General features: G+C 36.9%; 3 protein-coding genes across 8 annotated transcripts in view; 2 read left to right on the top strand and 1 right to left on the bottom strand.

Moving 5' to 3' along the window:
• Window positions 1-4892, top strand: part of LOC112045798 (monocarboxylate transporter 10) — a 68631-nt gene extending 63739 nt beyond the window's left edge. For all 6 annotated transcript variants that reach the window (XM_024082170.2, XM_052885071.1, XM_024082158.2 and 3 more), the window contains 6 exons: window positions 450-671; window positions 1460-1597; window positions 2078-2204; window positions 2810-2913; window positions 3513-3733; window positions 4513-4892. In XM_024082170.2, coding sequence (XP_023937938.2) covers window positions 450-671; window positions 1460-1597; window positions 2078-2204; window positions 2810-2913; window positions 3513-3733; window positions 4513-4740 — 1040 coding nt within the window. In that variant the 3' untranslated portion in view covers window positions 4741-4892. The remainder of the gene's footprint in view (window positions 1-449; window positions 672-1459; window positions 1598-2077; window positions 2205-2809; window positions 2914-3512; window positions 3734-4512) is intronic.
• A 434-nt stretch (window positions 4893-5326) lies between these two features.
• Window positions 5327-14601, bottom strand: LOC112045793 (uncharacterized). The gene is made up of 7 exons (XM_024082127.2): window positions 14448-14601; window positions 14073-14152; window positions 12120-12277; window positions 8699-8770; window positions 7914-8052; window positions 6995-7116; window positions 5327-6397 (listed from the first exon to the last, which is right to left on the bottom strand). The coding sequence occupies exons 1-7, from the start codon at window positions 14498-14500 to the stop codon at window positions 6251-6253; spliced, it is 771 nt and encodes a 256-aa protein (XP_023937895.2). The 5' UTR covers window positions 14501-14601; the 3' UTR covers window positions 5327-6250.
• Window positions 14602-15846: 1245 nt separating this feature from the next.
• The window catches only part of LOC112045785 (DNA mismatch repair protein Msh2), a 37042-nt gene continuing 34723 nt past the window's right edge, over window positions 15847-18165 (top strand). The window contains exon 1 of the mRNA XM_024082113.2: window positions 15847-16156. Within this exon, the coding sequence (XP_023937881.2) occupies window positions 16120-16156 (37 nt within the window). The 5' untranslated portion in view covers window positions 15847-16119. The remainder of the gene's footprint in view (window positions 16157-18165) is intronic.

An 18165-nucleotide genomic window follows, 5' to 3' on the forward strand; every position in this document is an offset into this window, starting at 1 on the left:
TGGTTCAGTGGTGGTTAACCTATGTGGTTTCAAATCACACGGTTATAGGTTCAAGTCCTAGATCATGCTCTGAAATACCTACTGAGCTTATTTTCTTCTAAGAACCGGAAAAAATTCTCAGAACGTAATTAGAAAGTTGGTGTTACACCCCCGTGCTCATTACGATAAGCCGTCGGTCTCGATCTTTGATCGATCGATGAATTATACCATTCATCATCATCATCATCATCGCTAACAGACGATTGACGTCCACTGCTGGCGTCTTGCATGGACGTACAAACAAATCGGTCTCGGTAATGATCGCAGGTATAGACAAACATTGTCACCCAAGCCCGTCCAACTACTTTGGAGCAGCGTGGTGTGTCTAAGCTAATCCCTGACCTATAAGAAGAGAAGCCCTTAAAATAGGGATATAATAATTAATGATAATGATAATATTAACATTCCAGGTCTTGGTGACAATGCAGAGTTGCTACAAGCGTACCTAGGCCTGGGGTGGGCGGTAGGTTGTGCTGCCTTCGGTCTGCTGGTGCGACAGAACTCGGCGGAGTGTCGGATAGCGAGGCAGTACCTCACGCAAGCTGCTGTGTTTGTTTGTGGCTTGGCCACTATGGCGCTGACTGCTGTGGAGGGGTCATACAGCGGTTATGTGATGTTCGCTTGGATTTATGGTTAGTTTTCAAGACCATGTACCATCCTACCTTTTTGTCTATATGTACGCAGTAAAATGATAAAATAATAAAGAAAATGTCATGTCGCATAAGCGACATCCAGTTTTTGACGGCCTCCGTGGCGCAGTGGTATGCGCCTTGGCTTTACAAAACGGAGGTTCTGGATTCGGTCCCCAGCTGGGCAGATTAAGATTTTCTTAATTGGTCCAGGTCTGGCTGGTGGGGCTTCGGCCGGGGTTAGTTACCACCCTATCGACAAAGACGTACTGCCGAGCGATTTAGCGTTCAGGTACGATGTCGTGTAGAAACCGAAAGGGGTGTGGATTTTGATCCTCCTCCTAACAAGTTAGCCCGCTTCCATCTTAGACTGTATCATCACTTACCATCAGGTGAGACGTGGGCTAACTTGTAAAGAATAAAAAAAAAATTACTATGTTCTTCTCATATCAATATTAAACTGCTTGCCCATATTTTAGAAAAACTATTTGGTTAGGACATTTATGTCGTTTCTACGATCTATCGACGCATTAAATTACACGCCTACCGCCTACGTTGTGATGACGCACGACGTCTGCTCAGTCATTCGCCACAGCGCAGCACATCACTCTCCTCTCACTTCATCTTTCTTCATAAATCCGTTGAAACGTCGTCGTTAAAAAATGCAACGACGCGACGCTCTAATGTGTTATGTTATGCGGTCATACCTTTGCTTGACTTTAAATTAAAAACAAACGCAAGCGGTACATGTTTCTTGCTATTCTAAATTTAAATTTCCTTTCTCATTTCAGGTATATTCTGCGGCGGCTACCACTACTCGCTGAAGATGTACACGTACGAGCGAGTGCGGTCCCGCAACTTCGCGCGCACGTGGGGCTTCGTGCAGTGCTCGCAAGCGGTGCCAATTGCGATCGGCGTGCCGCTCTCTGGTAAACATTACCATTATCATCTTCGTCATCAGCCAATGGATGTTCACTGAAGAACATGACCTTTTGTAGGTACTTGACTCTCTCTTGTTCGTTTTGTCAATTAAAAAGTCTACCATCACATCGCTTTCGAGAGCGAGATCGCTAGCTAACCTTGAGATACCAACGTGTCAGTTCAGTTCAGATAGCAATGACAACCATGCGAAAACTCTAACCCTGCGATGATCAACCCGCCTTCTCAACAAAGTCACACGGGTTACTTTGTATGCATAAGTCCATCAAACAATATTTTATTACCAGATCTAGGACCTCAGCGTTCGTAATGCAATCATGAACGACAGGTACCTAAGTAGTTACTTAATTATAGTTAATTGAATTGCGGAAGATAGGACAACTTTTCGCATTTAGGCCGCCAATTGTTGTTTTGAGGATAGTATTAAGTTATGATGTACGAGTAGGTACCTATTTGTTTCTCCATTTCAGGATACATAAACGTGGGATGCGGCGGCAAGGCGGGATACTACTTCAGTTCCACGTGCTCGCTCATCGGCTCATTGTCGCTGTTTTGTATCGACTTGCATCGCCGCAGCGTCGCTCAAAAACACACCAAGTATGACTACTTGTTTTTAAATTTATCCTCTACCTACCCGTGCACTCTTGACTCAAAGTAGTCGTAGTTACATCGATGTACGATGCCACTTTTGTCAAATGGCTGCATTATACGAGTAGAAACACTGTTCCATAAACGATTGTTGTGCTGTCCTGACGAAATAGATCACTCTGAATCTTTCACTTTCGATCTTGCCCTGCACAACCAACCGCTCAGGCGAAATCCAATATCTAAGGATGTGGCTTCAATATCCGTAAAGAATTTAAGTAGCCTTCAATTCATCATTAGCTTATTTTAAACTGGCACTACGGGCCTCTTTCAGTAGGTATATCAATGAGCTTAGACTCACCTGATCCAATCAACCTAAAATTATTTTCAAGTGGGATTCTGTGAGTTGGTTAGATTTACTCACGCCTCTGTGACTGCGTTTTTAATCATAGTCATAGTAAACTACTACGTAAGGAATCGGAAGCGTGATTTCAGTTATACCTATACTACAAGAAAGTATTCAGCGTTTTCACATTTTAGGTAGTACGTATCGAATTACCCCCATTTTTGTGGGTATAACCACAAAAATGGGGGTAATTCGAGAGGTATTTTTTCAGAGAAAACGGCGGAGGGATAGGATGCGAATCGGCGTGCAGCGCGCCGCGCAGCCGCAGCCGCGACCACGAGCCCCGCGCCGCCACTGGCGCTGCCACTGCATTGGGTGAGCATCATCACACCAATACTATAAATGCAAAATATTGTGTATGTTTGTTACTTTGTCACGCCAAAAAACTTGGTAAATATAGATGGATATTTACCAAGTTCTGGACTAACACATGCTACTCCAATAATTACATACCGATCAATCCGTGACTCCCGCGGCATTTCTGACAAGAATTTCAAGTCGCACGAAGTGGAGACGCTGCGAAGGCGTCATCGTCCGGTACTAATATATTATAGCCTTTCCTTATTCCTCAGCGTTACAATAGTATACTTTGTTGATTTCTTAAGCTTAATGTTAGTATTGTTAGCAAGAATAAAAGATTATTGTAGTATACTTATATTGGCGGTTATTGACGCTACGAGCGTCATCGTAACCCAGGTTATTGCGTTGCAACGACACAACACAACGCACTACCAATAGTGCGTCGTCGCATCCTTCCGAAGGTGTCGCGTAAGACTCCACGGCACCCTCTCAAGGGTATGTGGGTCTCACCGGCCAAAGGACCAGAATACCCACTAAAACTCAGCGCATCCCTCCTCGTCTTAAATGAAGCAACATCGGATCGATACTCTATATAATAACTCTGCACTTGTAAGTTCTAGGAGCTGAGCTGGTAGCACCGGGCAGAGCTGGACGCGATCTGCTGCTGGACAGCATCGGGCCAGGCAGTCTGGGCTCTCCGCCGCCCAACATACCGCCCGAGCTGACCTGCATCAGCGAGGAGGGCGGCCTAGACTTAGACCTAGATCTAGACATACCCGAGCATCTGCTGGAGGACTTGGACTGTGGCGGTGATTGTATTACTAGCTGCAATAAGGTAACCTTCCTTTTTGATAATTGATGGGTCGACAACCGACTTGGTAAACTGCCGATATCAAATGAATCGCAGGGAGCCACACAAAGTTCATACAAAAGTCTTTGTTCTACAGTAGTAATGTGGTCAACCCAGCTTAGTGGACTGACGACATCAAGCGAGTCGCAGTGAGTCACTGAATAAGTCTAAAAGCCTATGTCCTGCAGTAGACTTCTATCAGCTGATATGAGTTTTATATTTATGGTACCTACTATATAACATATATTATAATTTATGATTATTGTTTTTTTTTATAGTAGTAATAAGTAATACTATGGGGTCAACATGGCCTGAATGGCCTTAGGGTATCACCGAGTGGGTCCTATAACCATTACCGTAAAAAAGTGTATAGGCGAAAGCACTCCATTGTTAATAGTTTCTTCCGATTAATAGCAAGCCAGTTATGACCTCCGATTCCGGAGGGTGTGGGTTTAAATCCGGTCCGGGGCATGCACCTCCAACTTTTCAGTTGTGTGCATTTTAAGAAATTAAATATCACGTGTCTCAGACGGTGAAGCAAAAACATCGTGAGGAAACCTACCAGAGAATTTTTCTAATTCTCTAAGTGTATGAAGTTTGCTAATCCACATTGGGCCAGCGTGGAGGACTATTGGCCTAACCCCTCTCATTCTGAGAGGAGACTCGAGGTCAGCTTTGGGCCGAATATGGGTTGATAATGATGAATGTAGAGTAGTGAAACAAATATTGGAAATGCTCTATTAAACCTCGATATTTTTTACCAGGTGGAGAACTATTTAATGCTAAGCGAATATGAAAACAACCTAATTGCTGAGCTCCCCTTGAACGAGCGCAGAGGCAGACGGTGGTCATTCGTAGTGTCAAACAACTCGCCCCAACCGTCCAGTAACCAGCTCCACTCCCCGGAACACCGCACCGAGGTGAAGTGGAAGAAAAAGTGCCATAATGCTAGCAACAGACTGATCACAGTGATAAACGAAGCGTCGTTGTAAACTATGGAGTAACGTTGAGACAATAAATAGAGTACGTTTTTTAGTGTTCCAATGACCTATTTAACCTCATAATTTATTTGTTGTGTGTGCATAGTAGTCTCATTTGTGTATTATTCGGTATTATTTATTAAATTATTATAATTATAAATTAACTTTTGGAGTACTTATTTACACCCTTGGTATGCTTTAGACATGCTGCAACATACTTAACTCTATAGCTCAAAAAACAGATTTTGATAAAACTTGCACTGTTTCCTAAGTTAGAGTATACCTAGTCTAACGTAAACTAGAAAATATTAAATCGGACTTCTTTCTGAAGTCTTTAAGATCTATGCGGACAGACATATTACAGCCATAAAAAGATACATGGTAAGAACCTGATATTGGCTTTGAAATCTTAAAGGTTTGCATTATCTACTCATGTTAGTAACACATGGGAGTTAACACAGAATTGCACAGTTTTTGTATTGTTTGTATTATCTATACAAACAATACAAAAACTGTGCAATTCTGACAACACCACAAAATACAAGTCGGAGAGATGACCTATATTTCTGAAATCGCATAAAGAAATAAAACACAATAATTTACAAGAGGGTAATTAAATATATTGACATCTTGTAATTGATAATAGTATAATTAATAATTCGTATAACTAGCGAATACAAATACTGCACAAAAATATTTTTTGGAACACAATCAATTGCTTATAATACGAGATCCGGCATTAGGAATATATACCCTTATCGGTTATTTATTCGGGTTATGAAATAAATGATACCAAATAAATACCAGATGAGTGTATATATTTCTTATGCCAGATCTTAGACCATTACAATCTTTGTGGTGCCACAATGTCCTCTAAGAATTGGGCGAAACACCGCATCGCTTGCAACAACGCGGCTAACAGTATCGAGAGGGACAAACTTACCAATTTCTGATTCTCCGATTTCACAATTTCGTTGTTAGCAACAGGAACTAAACTTTGGCTATCTACGCTAACGTTCGAATTATCACAATCGACATTATAAACATTTGTACCAACTAATTCTTTGTCGGAATCGCAAACATCGTCGATATCACGCGAAAGGTTTATCACAATAAAATCGGAATCGATCGTACGACCGCCATCGAGAACATCATTGAACTCGATTGTACTCGAATTATTATCATTATTAACATTAGAACAACCTGGAATCTCATTCCAATGCACAGCACTGTGATTTTCATTAGTTAGGCACTTTAATATTTCATCCTTTACAACGGGACTAACATTAACACTAACACGTTTATTATAACTATATCTTACAGAGTCGTCGTTTTCACCAGACGACATACCACTGTCATTATCTGCATTACTATCTCTAATTGGAGAGATATGCTCGAGATTATTGTTTCCCTTATCCGCTTCTAATTCTACATGAGATTTATTAAAACTACCATAGGATCTAGTGGGGGCATAATTGGGTGTATGCCGGTGTACCGTGCCCGGGGAGGGCACGGACTCCGGTCAGGAGGTCTTACCGCAAGCGATGCTCCCCTTTATAACTATCGAGTTTGAGAGGAGCTCCCGAGATCCGAATATGCTGTCGTCGTCCGAGAGTGACGTATTGTTTAAAGAACACGCGTCATCGAGCAATAATTCTGAACGTAGACCCTGCAAGCAAAAAAATTATACTTTTTAATCTATACCAATATGACTCAGGGGGTTTCCTTTGTCATACCCATGTCTCAGGAGTTGTGCAAGTTCTGTTACAGATAACTGCTTATTAGGAACAGAGAAATGAGGGAAGTCCGAGGACGTACTCCCGTCAGGAGAGCCCATGTAGAAAATAGTAGTCTTAGACGGATATGACGTCGCTTAATCTCGTGTTGGCGTGTGCCGACGCTAGGTGGCGCGACTTCTTTCCGTAAAGAGTAGGGATAAATCCCTACTAAAGAGACTACTCTAAAGAGAGCGGTAGCGATCGGTTGGCTTTAGTATGCTCGTGGCGTTCGAGCCGTCCACATTTCTTGTTGTGTAATTGTGTAAGTCTCTATGGGTTACTTGGGATAGGCGGGGAGAGTGACTGGAGTGGAAAAGGGGAGTGTTAGTTAACTGTCAGAGACGTCTTTAACCCGACACACAACGATCACAAGTGCGTGACTCCACTCAAGGTTGTTGTCTGCCATTTTAATTCAAATCCGGGCCCTTTACCGCTGAGCTATTGAGGCTTTAAGTGTATTTATAAGATTTTTTGAGAATAAGACTCACCTCAGAAAAATATTCATAATCTTTTTCGAAGGACAATATGAATATACAGAATATGGCAGTCAACACGTAACTGCACAGGGAACTGACGACGTGGCACACGTATGCGCCGCTGGAATCACCACCTGCAACCAATGGAGTACACTTTATGCTATAGCTTGGCAAGTTCGTTGATGACACTCCCATGATATGCGGGCGACGGGGGGAAAGACTGCGCGGGTGTGAAATCGTGCGTGCGGGGAAGTAAGGTGCATCAGTCGTGGGTTTTTCATTCATCGCTACACGCCCCCCGGCCCGCGCGGACCATCGGTAGTGTTACGAACGAATTTACCAAGCTATAGTATCAAAGCTTATTTTTTATTTGTTACAAGTTATCACCTGCGACCTTATTATGTGACTCAGTGTACTATTCAAATAATGAGTCACTACATCGATTTTCGTGGTATTTTCGGTTTTGTGATCCTTTAACATAAATATTTCTACGCCATTTTACATCAAGTAGCAATGATGTTTGGTTTTAACAATCATCTAACATAAATATTTCAACAAAATACGTTGCTACTACTATACTAATGTAACTTTATATATTATGTAATTTCGTTGTAAAAAATTATGTTAGATATTTGCAAAAACGAAAATAAGATGAAAAACGATGTAGTGACTAATTATATTACCTACTCCTACCCCACCCCTACCCTACCCCTGAATTAATTTCTTACAAAAAATGTGTTATATGAAGAACCGCTCGACCAATTCTGTGCAAACTTCAAAACCATCTACTATATAATTCTTGAGTTATAAAATAACAACAAAAAGTGGCATTGATTTTTATACATATGGATTTAAATTACTTAAAACAACATGATAAAGCAAAATCTTAAAACTAAATCTAAGTTACTTTATGTGTGAACGTTATCCTTACCTTCAGGCAAAAATGAAGATACCGTCCCAAATATTGCCATTATAACTAGGAAGAGGAAGCTCACGTTCGCAAGGCATTGCCTCAGCACTGTCAACCGTTTGTCATAGAATAGTGTGGAAATAAATGTAGTTATGATGCACTGGAAAGAAAAATATTTAAGTAAAAGTTTTATAAATCATAATTGAAAAACAAGCAGATTGGCCATTATGGTAAATGGAATTGGTCTTTTTTGACGTGGCGTATTGGTGGGTTGGGTTCGATCCCCGGCTGGGCCAATTTCTGTTTTCTTAATTGGTCTAGGTCTGACTGGTAACCTGCCGGCAAAGATCGCCAAGCGATTTAGCGTTCTTGTACGATGTCGTGTAGAAATCGAAAGAAGTGTGGATTTTCATCCTACTCCTAACATGTTGGTACGCTTCCATCATAGAGTGCGTCATCACTTACCATTAGGTGAAGTAATATGAAAAAAGGTACTTTTTTTTTCTTTACAACTTAGCCCTTGACTATAATCTCACCTGATGGTAAGTGATGATGCAATCTGAGATGGAAGCGGGCTAACTTTTTAGAAGGAGGATGAAAATCCACACCCCTTTCGGTTTCTACACGACATCCGTACCGGAACGCTAAATCGCTTGGCGGTACGTCTTTGCTGGTAGGGTTGGTAACTAGCGACGGCCGAAGCCTCCCACCAACCACCACCAGCCAATACTTACCTACTACAATATTTTTCACTCTCTAAACAAGCTCAAAACTAACATTGTAAAATAAAAATATAATGAACCAACCTGCACCCATATGTACAAAGTTCCGAACCCACATATAAATATGTTTAGTGCCCGCAGGCATTGTTCATCCACCTGGAAAAAATACAACTTGGTGTTTTACAATATTTTCATGGTTTTCATTGCATGGAAACGAGACAGGTGATAAATAATTTCTTTTAAAATGGGTACATTTGGTACGTACGTATGCAATGAAACTCGGTACAATTATTTTTCATACTCCTTGACAGGTAGGAGCAGAGCAGTGAAGAGAAATGTTGGGAAAACGGGAGAAGTTACTCCATTTTTACACCGATACTACTGTAAGGGCTGGATTAAAGGAAAGAGGACTAAGGGCGGACGAAGTCGCGGCGTCCGCTAGTGTATATCTATACTAATATTATAAAGCTGAAGAGTTTGTTTGTTTGTTTGATTGATTGAACGCGCTAATCTCTGGAAGTACTGGTCCGATTTGAAAAATTCTTTCAGAGGAAGGTTATAGGCTATATATTATTCCCGTATTCCTAAGGGAACGGGAACCACGCGGGTGAAACCGCGCGGCGTCAGCTAGTAATGTAATATACCTAAAACTCGTCTGGAATGTAATCTAACAACAAGGAAGCATAAAAAAAATTGTCTTTATACGCAATGTTAACAACATAATTTCTTGTTCAACGAAATAGGGTTTCGCGGTTATGTCTTTCTACACCGTATACCAATTACAGTGACGTCATGTGTATGTAACAGTACCCTCCTTTATATAACAGCAATAAGATACGAGAAGGCCACCTCAAGGTAAAGTAACAGTCATGCACTAGTTAGATCGCATCTCATTTATACATACACATATAATACATTCATAACATGGGTGTACAAATAAACATACTAGCCGGCTCATCGGCATCTCAAGTAGGTTTCAAGTATTCGCCTAGTTCGGAGTACTTTAGTATTTTTAACCGACTTCCAAAAAGGAGGAGGTTCTACGTTCGGCTGTATGTATGTTTTAGTCGAGTCGTGTTGGGCGGTAAATACAAAAATTGTTCGTACATGACTAAAATACTAAACTAGTCTGTAACGCCTTATCAGGTTTGTTCGGACTACTTTAGCAATTTTTTTTTTTAATATTAGATATTTTCCATATTTTTATAATATGACCAATATTCCCATTTCCCTCAAACTAGTCGGAAAAGACTGTGCTAGGGTAGGTACGACAATAGACCAGTTTAGTCGAGTAGCGTAAAATTTAGCTACTAAACGGGTCTGAACAACAAGAGTTTAGTCGAGTAGGTTAGTAAATAGTTTAGTCGAGTAGGTTTGTAAATAGTTTAATCGAGTCTCAATACTCAAACAAGGTAGAACGATTTTAGGGCAGTAGCAAGTAGTTTAGTACGCTACTCGACTAAAATGCTAAAGTAGTCCGGCTAGGCTTTATATCTTTAAGTTCCAATTTAAACTCTATAGATGTCAACTTTACCCGGATCAAAAATTTGGAGTAGCTATTTAAAAGCTGTGAAATTTTGTAAATTAGAATTTTTGGCTCATCCAACTGAAAAGGTCGACCCCTGGCTTAAGCTTATCTTTGAACGGTGGTAAGTGAGGTAAGTTTCATAAGGCTCAAAGTCACCTAGGAGTTTCAAAAGAAGCAGAAGAGAAATCAGAAGGGTCCTAAGTTTTTAGAATGGCGACTTCCCACTAGGAGAGAGGATCAAGCGGGTTGCTGGATGCTGGTGGCTTGAGACTCAGCAGAGAGAGAGAGAGAGAGTCAATGCAAGAGGCCTACGTCCAGCTGTTGGTGATCAATGATAAAATAAAATAAAATAAAAATAGTTTATTTCGTTAACATCAATCAGTAACAAATAATTAAAGGCTAGAGTCTTCTTTTAAGAGTTGTAAACTCCTGTGACAGAAGACTCCGCTCTTCCATAACAAGCCGTAATTAAAGATATTTATAATTAATCATAGTGGGTATAACTAAAACTAAAGACATAAAAACATGTATGTGTGTGTGTGTGTGTGTGTGTGTGTGTTTATGTGTGTGTGTGTGTGTGTGTGTTTGTGTGTGTGAAAGAGATAGTATGTGTATGCCTTGGGTAATGTACTCGTATTATGTAATACGCTTCAGTAGAGATTCCACTTCTTCATAATTCAATGTTAATAAGAATTCTTTTAAAACTTTTTTGCAAGCAAATAAGTTCAATGGATACATATTCAATTTTCTGTTAAGTATGTTATACAAATAACTAGATTGTGAAAAATATTGCTTTCGAGCAAAAGCGGTTCTGGTGCGTTCTGTTTTTGCAACAATATATCTATTTCTTTTAGTAGTAGGCTTAAAAGTTAGGGATATGTGCTTTCTAAGGACAGTATTTAAAACATATAGCTTCCTGACCGAGAGTAATTCAGCAATAGAGTACAATTGTGTAGTAGGGAACATATATGGTTTGAAGAGATAATGATGATGATGAATGATGAGGAAATTTTCACAAAAATACGGATTTACGTTAAAGACGCGAGCGTTCGCTAGTATTATTATAATATTATCTGAATTTGTGCATCTTGTAATGCTGTAGCTGCAAAATGTTGCAATTTCCTAGCGGGTCGTTAACACAGATAGCAGTAACAGAGAAACACTGTGGTCAGTTACAAAAGACGTATTATTAACCTAAATATCCAGACTTGTAGCAAATGTTCACACACATTCAGTACTCATGTACAGTCACACGCATTAATATTTAACTATGGTAATTGGTAATGTATGCGTCATGTCACGGGAACATGAATTTAATACGTATTGTACACGATGTAATTGAAAAATTATACAGTAGGTATTTACCATAAATATTATCCAATATCACATAATCTGAATACATAACATGTGTATTACAACTTAATTTGTAAGTTTCATATTACTGGGTGACCTATTTTGCTGTCTTCAAAAATACAGTTAATCCGGTAACTTATATAGTTGTTATTCATAGTATTATTACTGGGCGACTTATTTTTCTTTTTGCGTTCACTATTTATTCCTGAATACTAATGAGTCTTCTCGGCCCAGGGCATTTGGAACCCTCGTAAATGTAATTATTATCACCATTCGATACCTTATAATATTAATTAATACTTGTCATTTCAAAAGTGTTTGTAAACTAAGCCTAATTGAAATAAATAAATATTGACTATTGATACAGACCAGCGAGCATGCACCGTCGTGAACCCCTTAGAATTTATTATTAAATATATGACAAACCATATGCTGCCCTTATGTAAAATAGTATGTATTGTATAGTATAGTAGTTATAACAAATCAATATCATAGATAAAACAAACAAAAAATATACAATTATCATTAGATATAATTTACACATGAGATATATGAACCAAATGTCTGTATTATTAATGTGTTTATGATATTTTAATAACTGTTTCATAATATATAATTCCTTACCTTAAATAAGAACAAAAAGAAGTAAACCAGGAAGCCCAATGACAGGAATGTGGCTGAGAAGGAAGCAATCCTATTTGCAAACAATGTCACATTCGGATTTGGGGTTAGAGAACCTAGGACATGGACTTGCTGGTATCTGTCATAGATGATTTTGCCAGCTGAAAAAAATGTTGGTTAGCACTGCACTCAATATTGTTAGTAGGATGTTTTGTAAAATAAAACGTCATTTATACTCATACATACATAATACATATACAGTAGAACCTCAGTAGGTCAAATGTTAACAATTATAAATAAATTATGTTTATGGCTTTCCTTAGAAAAAATTTTGAAAACACCTTGGTAGGTATTAAGAAGTAAGTATGACTTTTTACTTGTTTTTATAAACTCATTGATTTTCATGGAGTTTACAATATTAATTTGAGATAATAAAATTTAAATCAGTTGCCCAATTAGTTAGTTAAATATTTACTCAGTTACCTGAGTAGGAAACAATATTGTTAGTTATTAAGTTCTCTTTTTTTGGATTTGTTTACTGAGAAGTTTGTGCAAGCCTTGAAGTTCAGCTATTCCCTACAAGGCCCACTCTGAAATTAATGGAACTTGTTTCTAACAGAGTTTCTAACAAGTTCATTTCAATAATATACAATAAATACCATAGTAGAATAAGTTACCATCTGTATCTGTATCTGTAACTGATCAAGGGCTTATTTAAATATATTATTTGAATACACAAGTATGGGTCTTAAAGGGGTTGGAATGTTTTTTCAACTTACTGAGGTTATACTCTAACACATAACATATAGAAATTAAAAATGTAGTGTTTGTTGGTGTTTTTACAAGAATGGCGTAATTGAAATATTTACAGCTGAGTTTTAAGTTACTTGATTAGAAAAATTGCCTTTGGCTATAAGGTTAAATCTAAAAACACCAACAAAAAATACTTATTTTGTTATAATATATAACATTAATTAATGAATTTATCACATATTGTTATGTCCTTAGTTTATTATAAAATGATTTTGTTAGATGTATGCTATAAATAGTCAAGTTATTGACAAAAAATATTTATCATGCAAATAACTGTTATTTTTCCTTTTATCTTATAGTTGAAACTAGAAATTGTGATAAAATTGTTTAAAGGTATCTAAAAACATGGCCACAAAGTATGAGACCAACCGGCTATTGATACCAGCGCTTATGCCAGCTCTAGAAACATGTAAGATTCATTCAATATTTCTCAAAGTTTTGACCATGCTATTATTGTACATGTTTTCTTTTTTGTTGTTTTTTCATTGCAATCTAATCTATTTAGTTATTAAAAAAACATTCAGCAAATGGTCTGTATGTTGTCATGACTTGGAGGGTATCACATCCAGTGACTTGAGCCGTATGTATCCTTTTTTTTATTAAAGGTCAGCAGGAGCTTTTCTGTTTAGTCTTTTTAGGTCTCATTCTTCATTAATTGTATTGCAAGTATGTTTGGATGGTTATCAAATGGTTTGGATGGTGTTTGCAATTATTCACAGCATCTTGGACTGAAACCTTTGTAAAATCTCTATGTTTGAGTTGGAGGCGGTTCCCCAGAGTTGGATCCCATTAGTCCAGACAGGTTTCAAAATACACTTGTATAGCAGCAGTTTGTTGTCAAGCGAGAGACCAGACCTTTTTTTGAAAGCCAGTACATCTTGTTGAGTAGGATGCATAGAGCTTTCCTCTTGATAAATATGTGCTTTTTCCATGTAAGATTTTTATTAGGTCATGTAGGATTTACAAGACTTCTGTAAATCCAACGTGCATACTGTGCTACAGGCTGTTAAAAAGTTTCCACATTGTATTTGGAAACAAACTCTTAAGTCGGCCTCAAATCTATAGTAACAGTTTTTATAGAAAAAGAAACTTCCAAAGCATTGCAACATAAACATTTTATATAATAAATTATTTTGCTCTCACCTATTGCTCCGCTGGCTATGTACATAAATGCAAGGCCACTGTCAATAAAATTCGTTTCTTTAACCACTTCAGAACAAAGACTGAAAAAATAAGACATTGGATAGTTTAAAATAAAATAGATTAGGCTAGCAAGAAAAAAGTGAAAGGCGACACTGAAGATTTCTTTCAGCAAAGAAATAATTATGTATTTTATTGGCGTTTACAACTATAGGATAGAAAGTTACAATGCTGCATTTTTAAAGTCGTTAAAACGAACAAAACCTATTAAGAAATTCATTTGGAAGATTTAAAAGCAGTAATGAAACTGATACTTTAAAATATGTTTTTTTGTAATCAGTTTAACACTTTTAAGTAATTTTAATAAAACAAACTTACGCTAAAATATAGGATGAAGATAATACGATTAGCGCACATTTAAAAATTAACATATTAAGCCCAACCTATACGTAGTTAAACAAAATTTAATTATTAAAAAATTGTACACACAACACAATCCCCAAGACGTCAGTTTCTAAATGACAGAGACAGACAGCACAGGACAGACAGACTATAAATTAAAATGTTTGATGACTGAGAACTGAGAAGAATGACAGCAAGAAATCCTTTGACAATTTAGACTATGGACCTGTTTTGCGCCCAATTTCACCAACAAAAAAGTCTCGTTATTTTGAGGGGGAAGAGGTAAACTCACACATCGAAAATATTTAACACCATTAAATATATTCTGTGTTCATACACTCCACACAACTATAAATTTGACCTGCAATACACACACGCGTAATTTTTACACAGACTAACAAACACACCCGTCAAAAGAATCGATTCTTTTTATAAATAGCTTTTAATACAAAAATAAAATTAAGGTATAAATACTTACAAATGAAACGTTACTCCATTTTTACTAAACTACAAGTTTTTGGCCGTTTTTTATGCCATTCAACTACACAAACCGGCATTTTTAGGGAGCTCTTTACACGACGAAAACGATTATAACAATGAATCATCGGTTCTATAGCAACAGTTTTTATAAACGAGTTAGATCATTGAATTTTGATCTTTGCCAGAGGGGTAACGGTTTGCGAGGCAGGTCCTGTTATTAATGGTCGAAGCAGAAATCAGAATGAATGACAAGGAACATAATTGAATGACATATAAAACCAAAAATCAGTTCCACAGAGTGAAGATGGCAGAGACTGGTAGAGACGATATGCCACGGAGGAATTAAAATATCAGACCACAAGTAAGCCATAAACTATTTATTTTCGGATATCCTGAATACTCATAAACCTAAAATTGTCTTTATTTAAATAAGATTGATTGATTAATTTTATTAAACAAATACAAAATGTAGTATTCTGTCAAACATCATCAACAATAACCTCAGACCAACTATTGTAGGACCTGCCTCTCTAGGTGTTACTTTTCTGTCAAAGTATATGATCAATGATCTAATGCGATTATAAAAGCTGTCTCTATGGAATCGATTTTAAATAGTTGTAATCGTGTTCGTCGGTTAAAGAGCTCCGTAAAAATACCTTTTTGTGTAGTTGAATAGTGTAAAAAACGCACAAAAACTTCTAGTTTAGTATAAGTTATATACCAAATCTAAGATCGTTTTCCTTAGAAAATGACAGACAGTTTTGTTTGTGACTATGAGTGCGATACAGGTCCTTCTATAATTGGTCTGAGACAATAACACATAGTTGTCTGTGATTTCAATTTACTTTTACTTGACTTTTACTGTTTTTTTGTTAAATTGTCAAGGTGCTGTCAGTGTCAAGCAAGTGTCAAATTTTTAATTTTGCCGCTAATTTGTATTTCCATTCAAATACACTAAAATTATAAATAACTATTAAATATCCATACTCCATATTGTTTACACTGTAATTTGTATGGAACTAAAATAAATAATAATTGAAGCACTTAGAAAATGCATTATAATTAAAAAAATATAACCTTTTTTAAATATTATTTTGTGGGTAACTATTACTTACTTTAAAACTTTTAACAATAAATTCCAATTTACTACCAATTCACGCGGGTTAAAATGTCATCGTTACAACCTATACAAGCCTTAAATCTGGGTAAGTTAAATATTAATTATTAATAGAAAGTCAGGACCTGCAATAGGATCCATTATTACAACTCTTATACACCTAATTTTACTTATCTCGTAGGCCTTCAATTCTAGAACAAAACATACAGACCGCATTAGATACCTATTTATATGAGTGTATCAACACCAACAATATTTTATACTATAGACATGTTACATGCCTGAAAAATCACCACAAAAAGTGATCTGAATTTAACTATTCCACTGAGCACTAACATGCACAATTATGTGTTTATCAAGGACGACCACACAAAAGATGGGAGGATGACCTGCCGAAAGGATGGCAAGGAAAGGCTAGAGATTAGAGTGGCAAAGTCTGGAGGAGGCCTATGTTGAAAGACAATCTGACTGCTCTGGTGTATAAATTAAGTAATAGTATTAAGTATAACATATGTATTTAGCTGTTAGAGAATAAAGGCTATTTTTATTTTATTTTATTTAAGTATTTACATTTTATATTTAATTATATATATAGTTTTACACTTCCTGATCACTAAACTCGACATTGTAGTCAATATTTAGGTATTATTTGTTAATATAACTTCTGTTGTTTAATATGCCACTAAATGATATTAAGACACTTATGCACTTCTTTGATGCGCTATGCACATTTCTGATGCGCTAGTGCCGCCCTATCTCATTTATAAAATATTGTTGATCGCACAGATAAAAAAATTAAGTTTGATTTTGTTGTATTTAATCTTTAATAATTATAAAAAAAGAAAGATTTATTGTTCCTTTGCATTATCTCTGAAACTACTGGACTTATTTGAAAAGTTCTTTCACCAATGGAAAGCTACATTAAGAGAGTAACTTTGACTTGTTCCCTACCCCTATCCTTTCCCACCCTACCCCTACCCTACTCATACCCTACCCCTACCCTAGTCATACCCTATCCCTACCCTAGTCATACCCTTGCCCTACCCTACACCTACCCTTCCATACTCCCACCCTACACCTACCCTACCAGACCCCTACTCAACCCTACCCCTATCCTAAGTATCCTCTGTCCTTCTCCTGGGTCTTGGCTACCTCTTCACCAATTTTGAGCCAAATTGATCTAGGAGATCTCGAGTCATAAGTGTTGTAACAAACCTGACTTTCTTTTATATATATAGATTCCCAAGAGAATTGGCACTAAGGGTTCACTCAGGATTTCCCATATTTCCTATAAACACTGAAGTAATTTATTGAAACACTTAGATTAAATATGCCAAAAGCTGTGACCATGGTGAACCCGAAAAGAAAGGGTTGATTGACGATCAATTATAAATCAACATATTTAAGTGAAGTTACTACCTACTACCTTTAATTATTATAAATTTAGGATTAGGAAATTAAAATATATTTTTTTATAAATCATATTCATTTTATTACACTCATTGAGTATATGGTATTAACCTCTCACACCCCATACAATAGTTCTTTGCTTTGCATGTAAGAGATTAAGTTGTAGAACTTACACCCTAGGGAAATGTAAATTAATCTATACTAATATTATAAAGAGGTAAAGTTTGTAAGTTTGTCACATTTTTTAAATGGGGTAATCTTCGGAACTACTGGTCCGATTTAAAAAATTCTTTCACCAGTAGAATGCTACACTATCGGGGAGTGCTATAGGCTATATTTTATATTGATATCATATATATTAGCCGAGTTATCACAGTTTTTGTCATACAGGTCGGACTGAAAATCCTCTTAAACAGAATTATTCGCATGCGCTGCCTTAACTATTGTGTAAAATTGAAATTAATGTATGGAGACGTTATGTATCTTTAAAAGTTCTACAAAAAAGTCCGCGACACCATATATCTATCTTCTATATATTATCAGATATAGTACCTTTTGTGTTTTAAAAATTATTAATTTTATATACTTAGGTTTACGTCATTATTTATACAACTAAACTTTAATCCTTATTAAAATAAATAATTTAATAATCACAAGGATATTATGGAGATAAGATTTGCCCTTTAC

Source organism: Bicyclus anynana, chromosome 13 (genome assembly GCF_947172395.1).
Source record: "Bicyclus anynana chromosome 13, ilBicAnyn1.1, whole genome shotgun sequence".
NCBI lineage: Eukaryota > Metazoa > Arthropoda > Insecta > Lepidoptera > Nymphalidae > Bicyclus > Bicyclus anynana.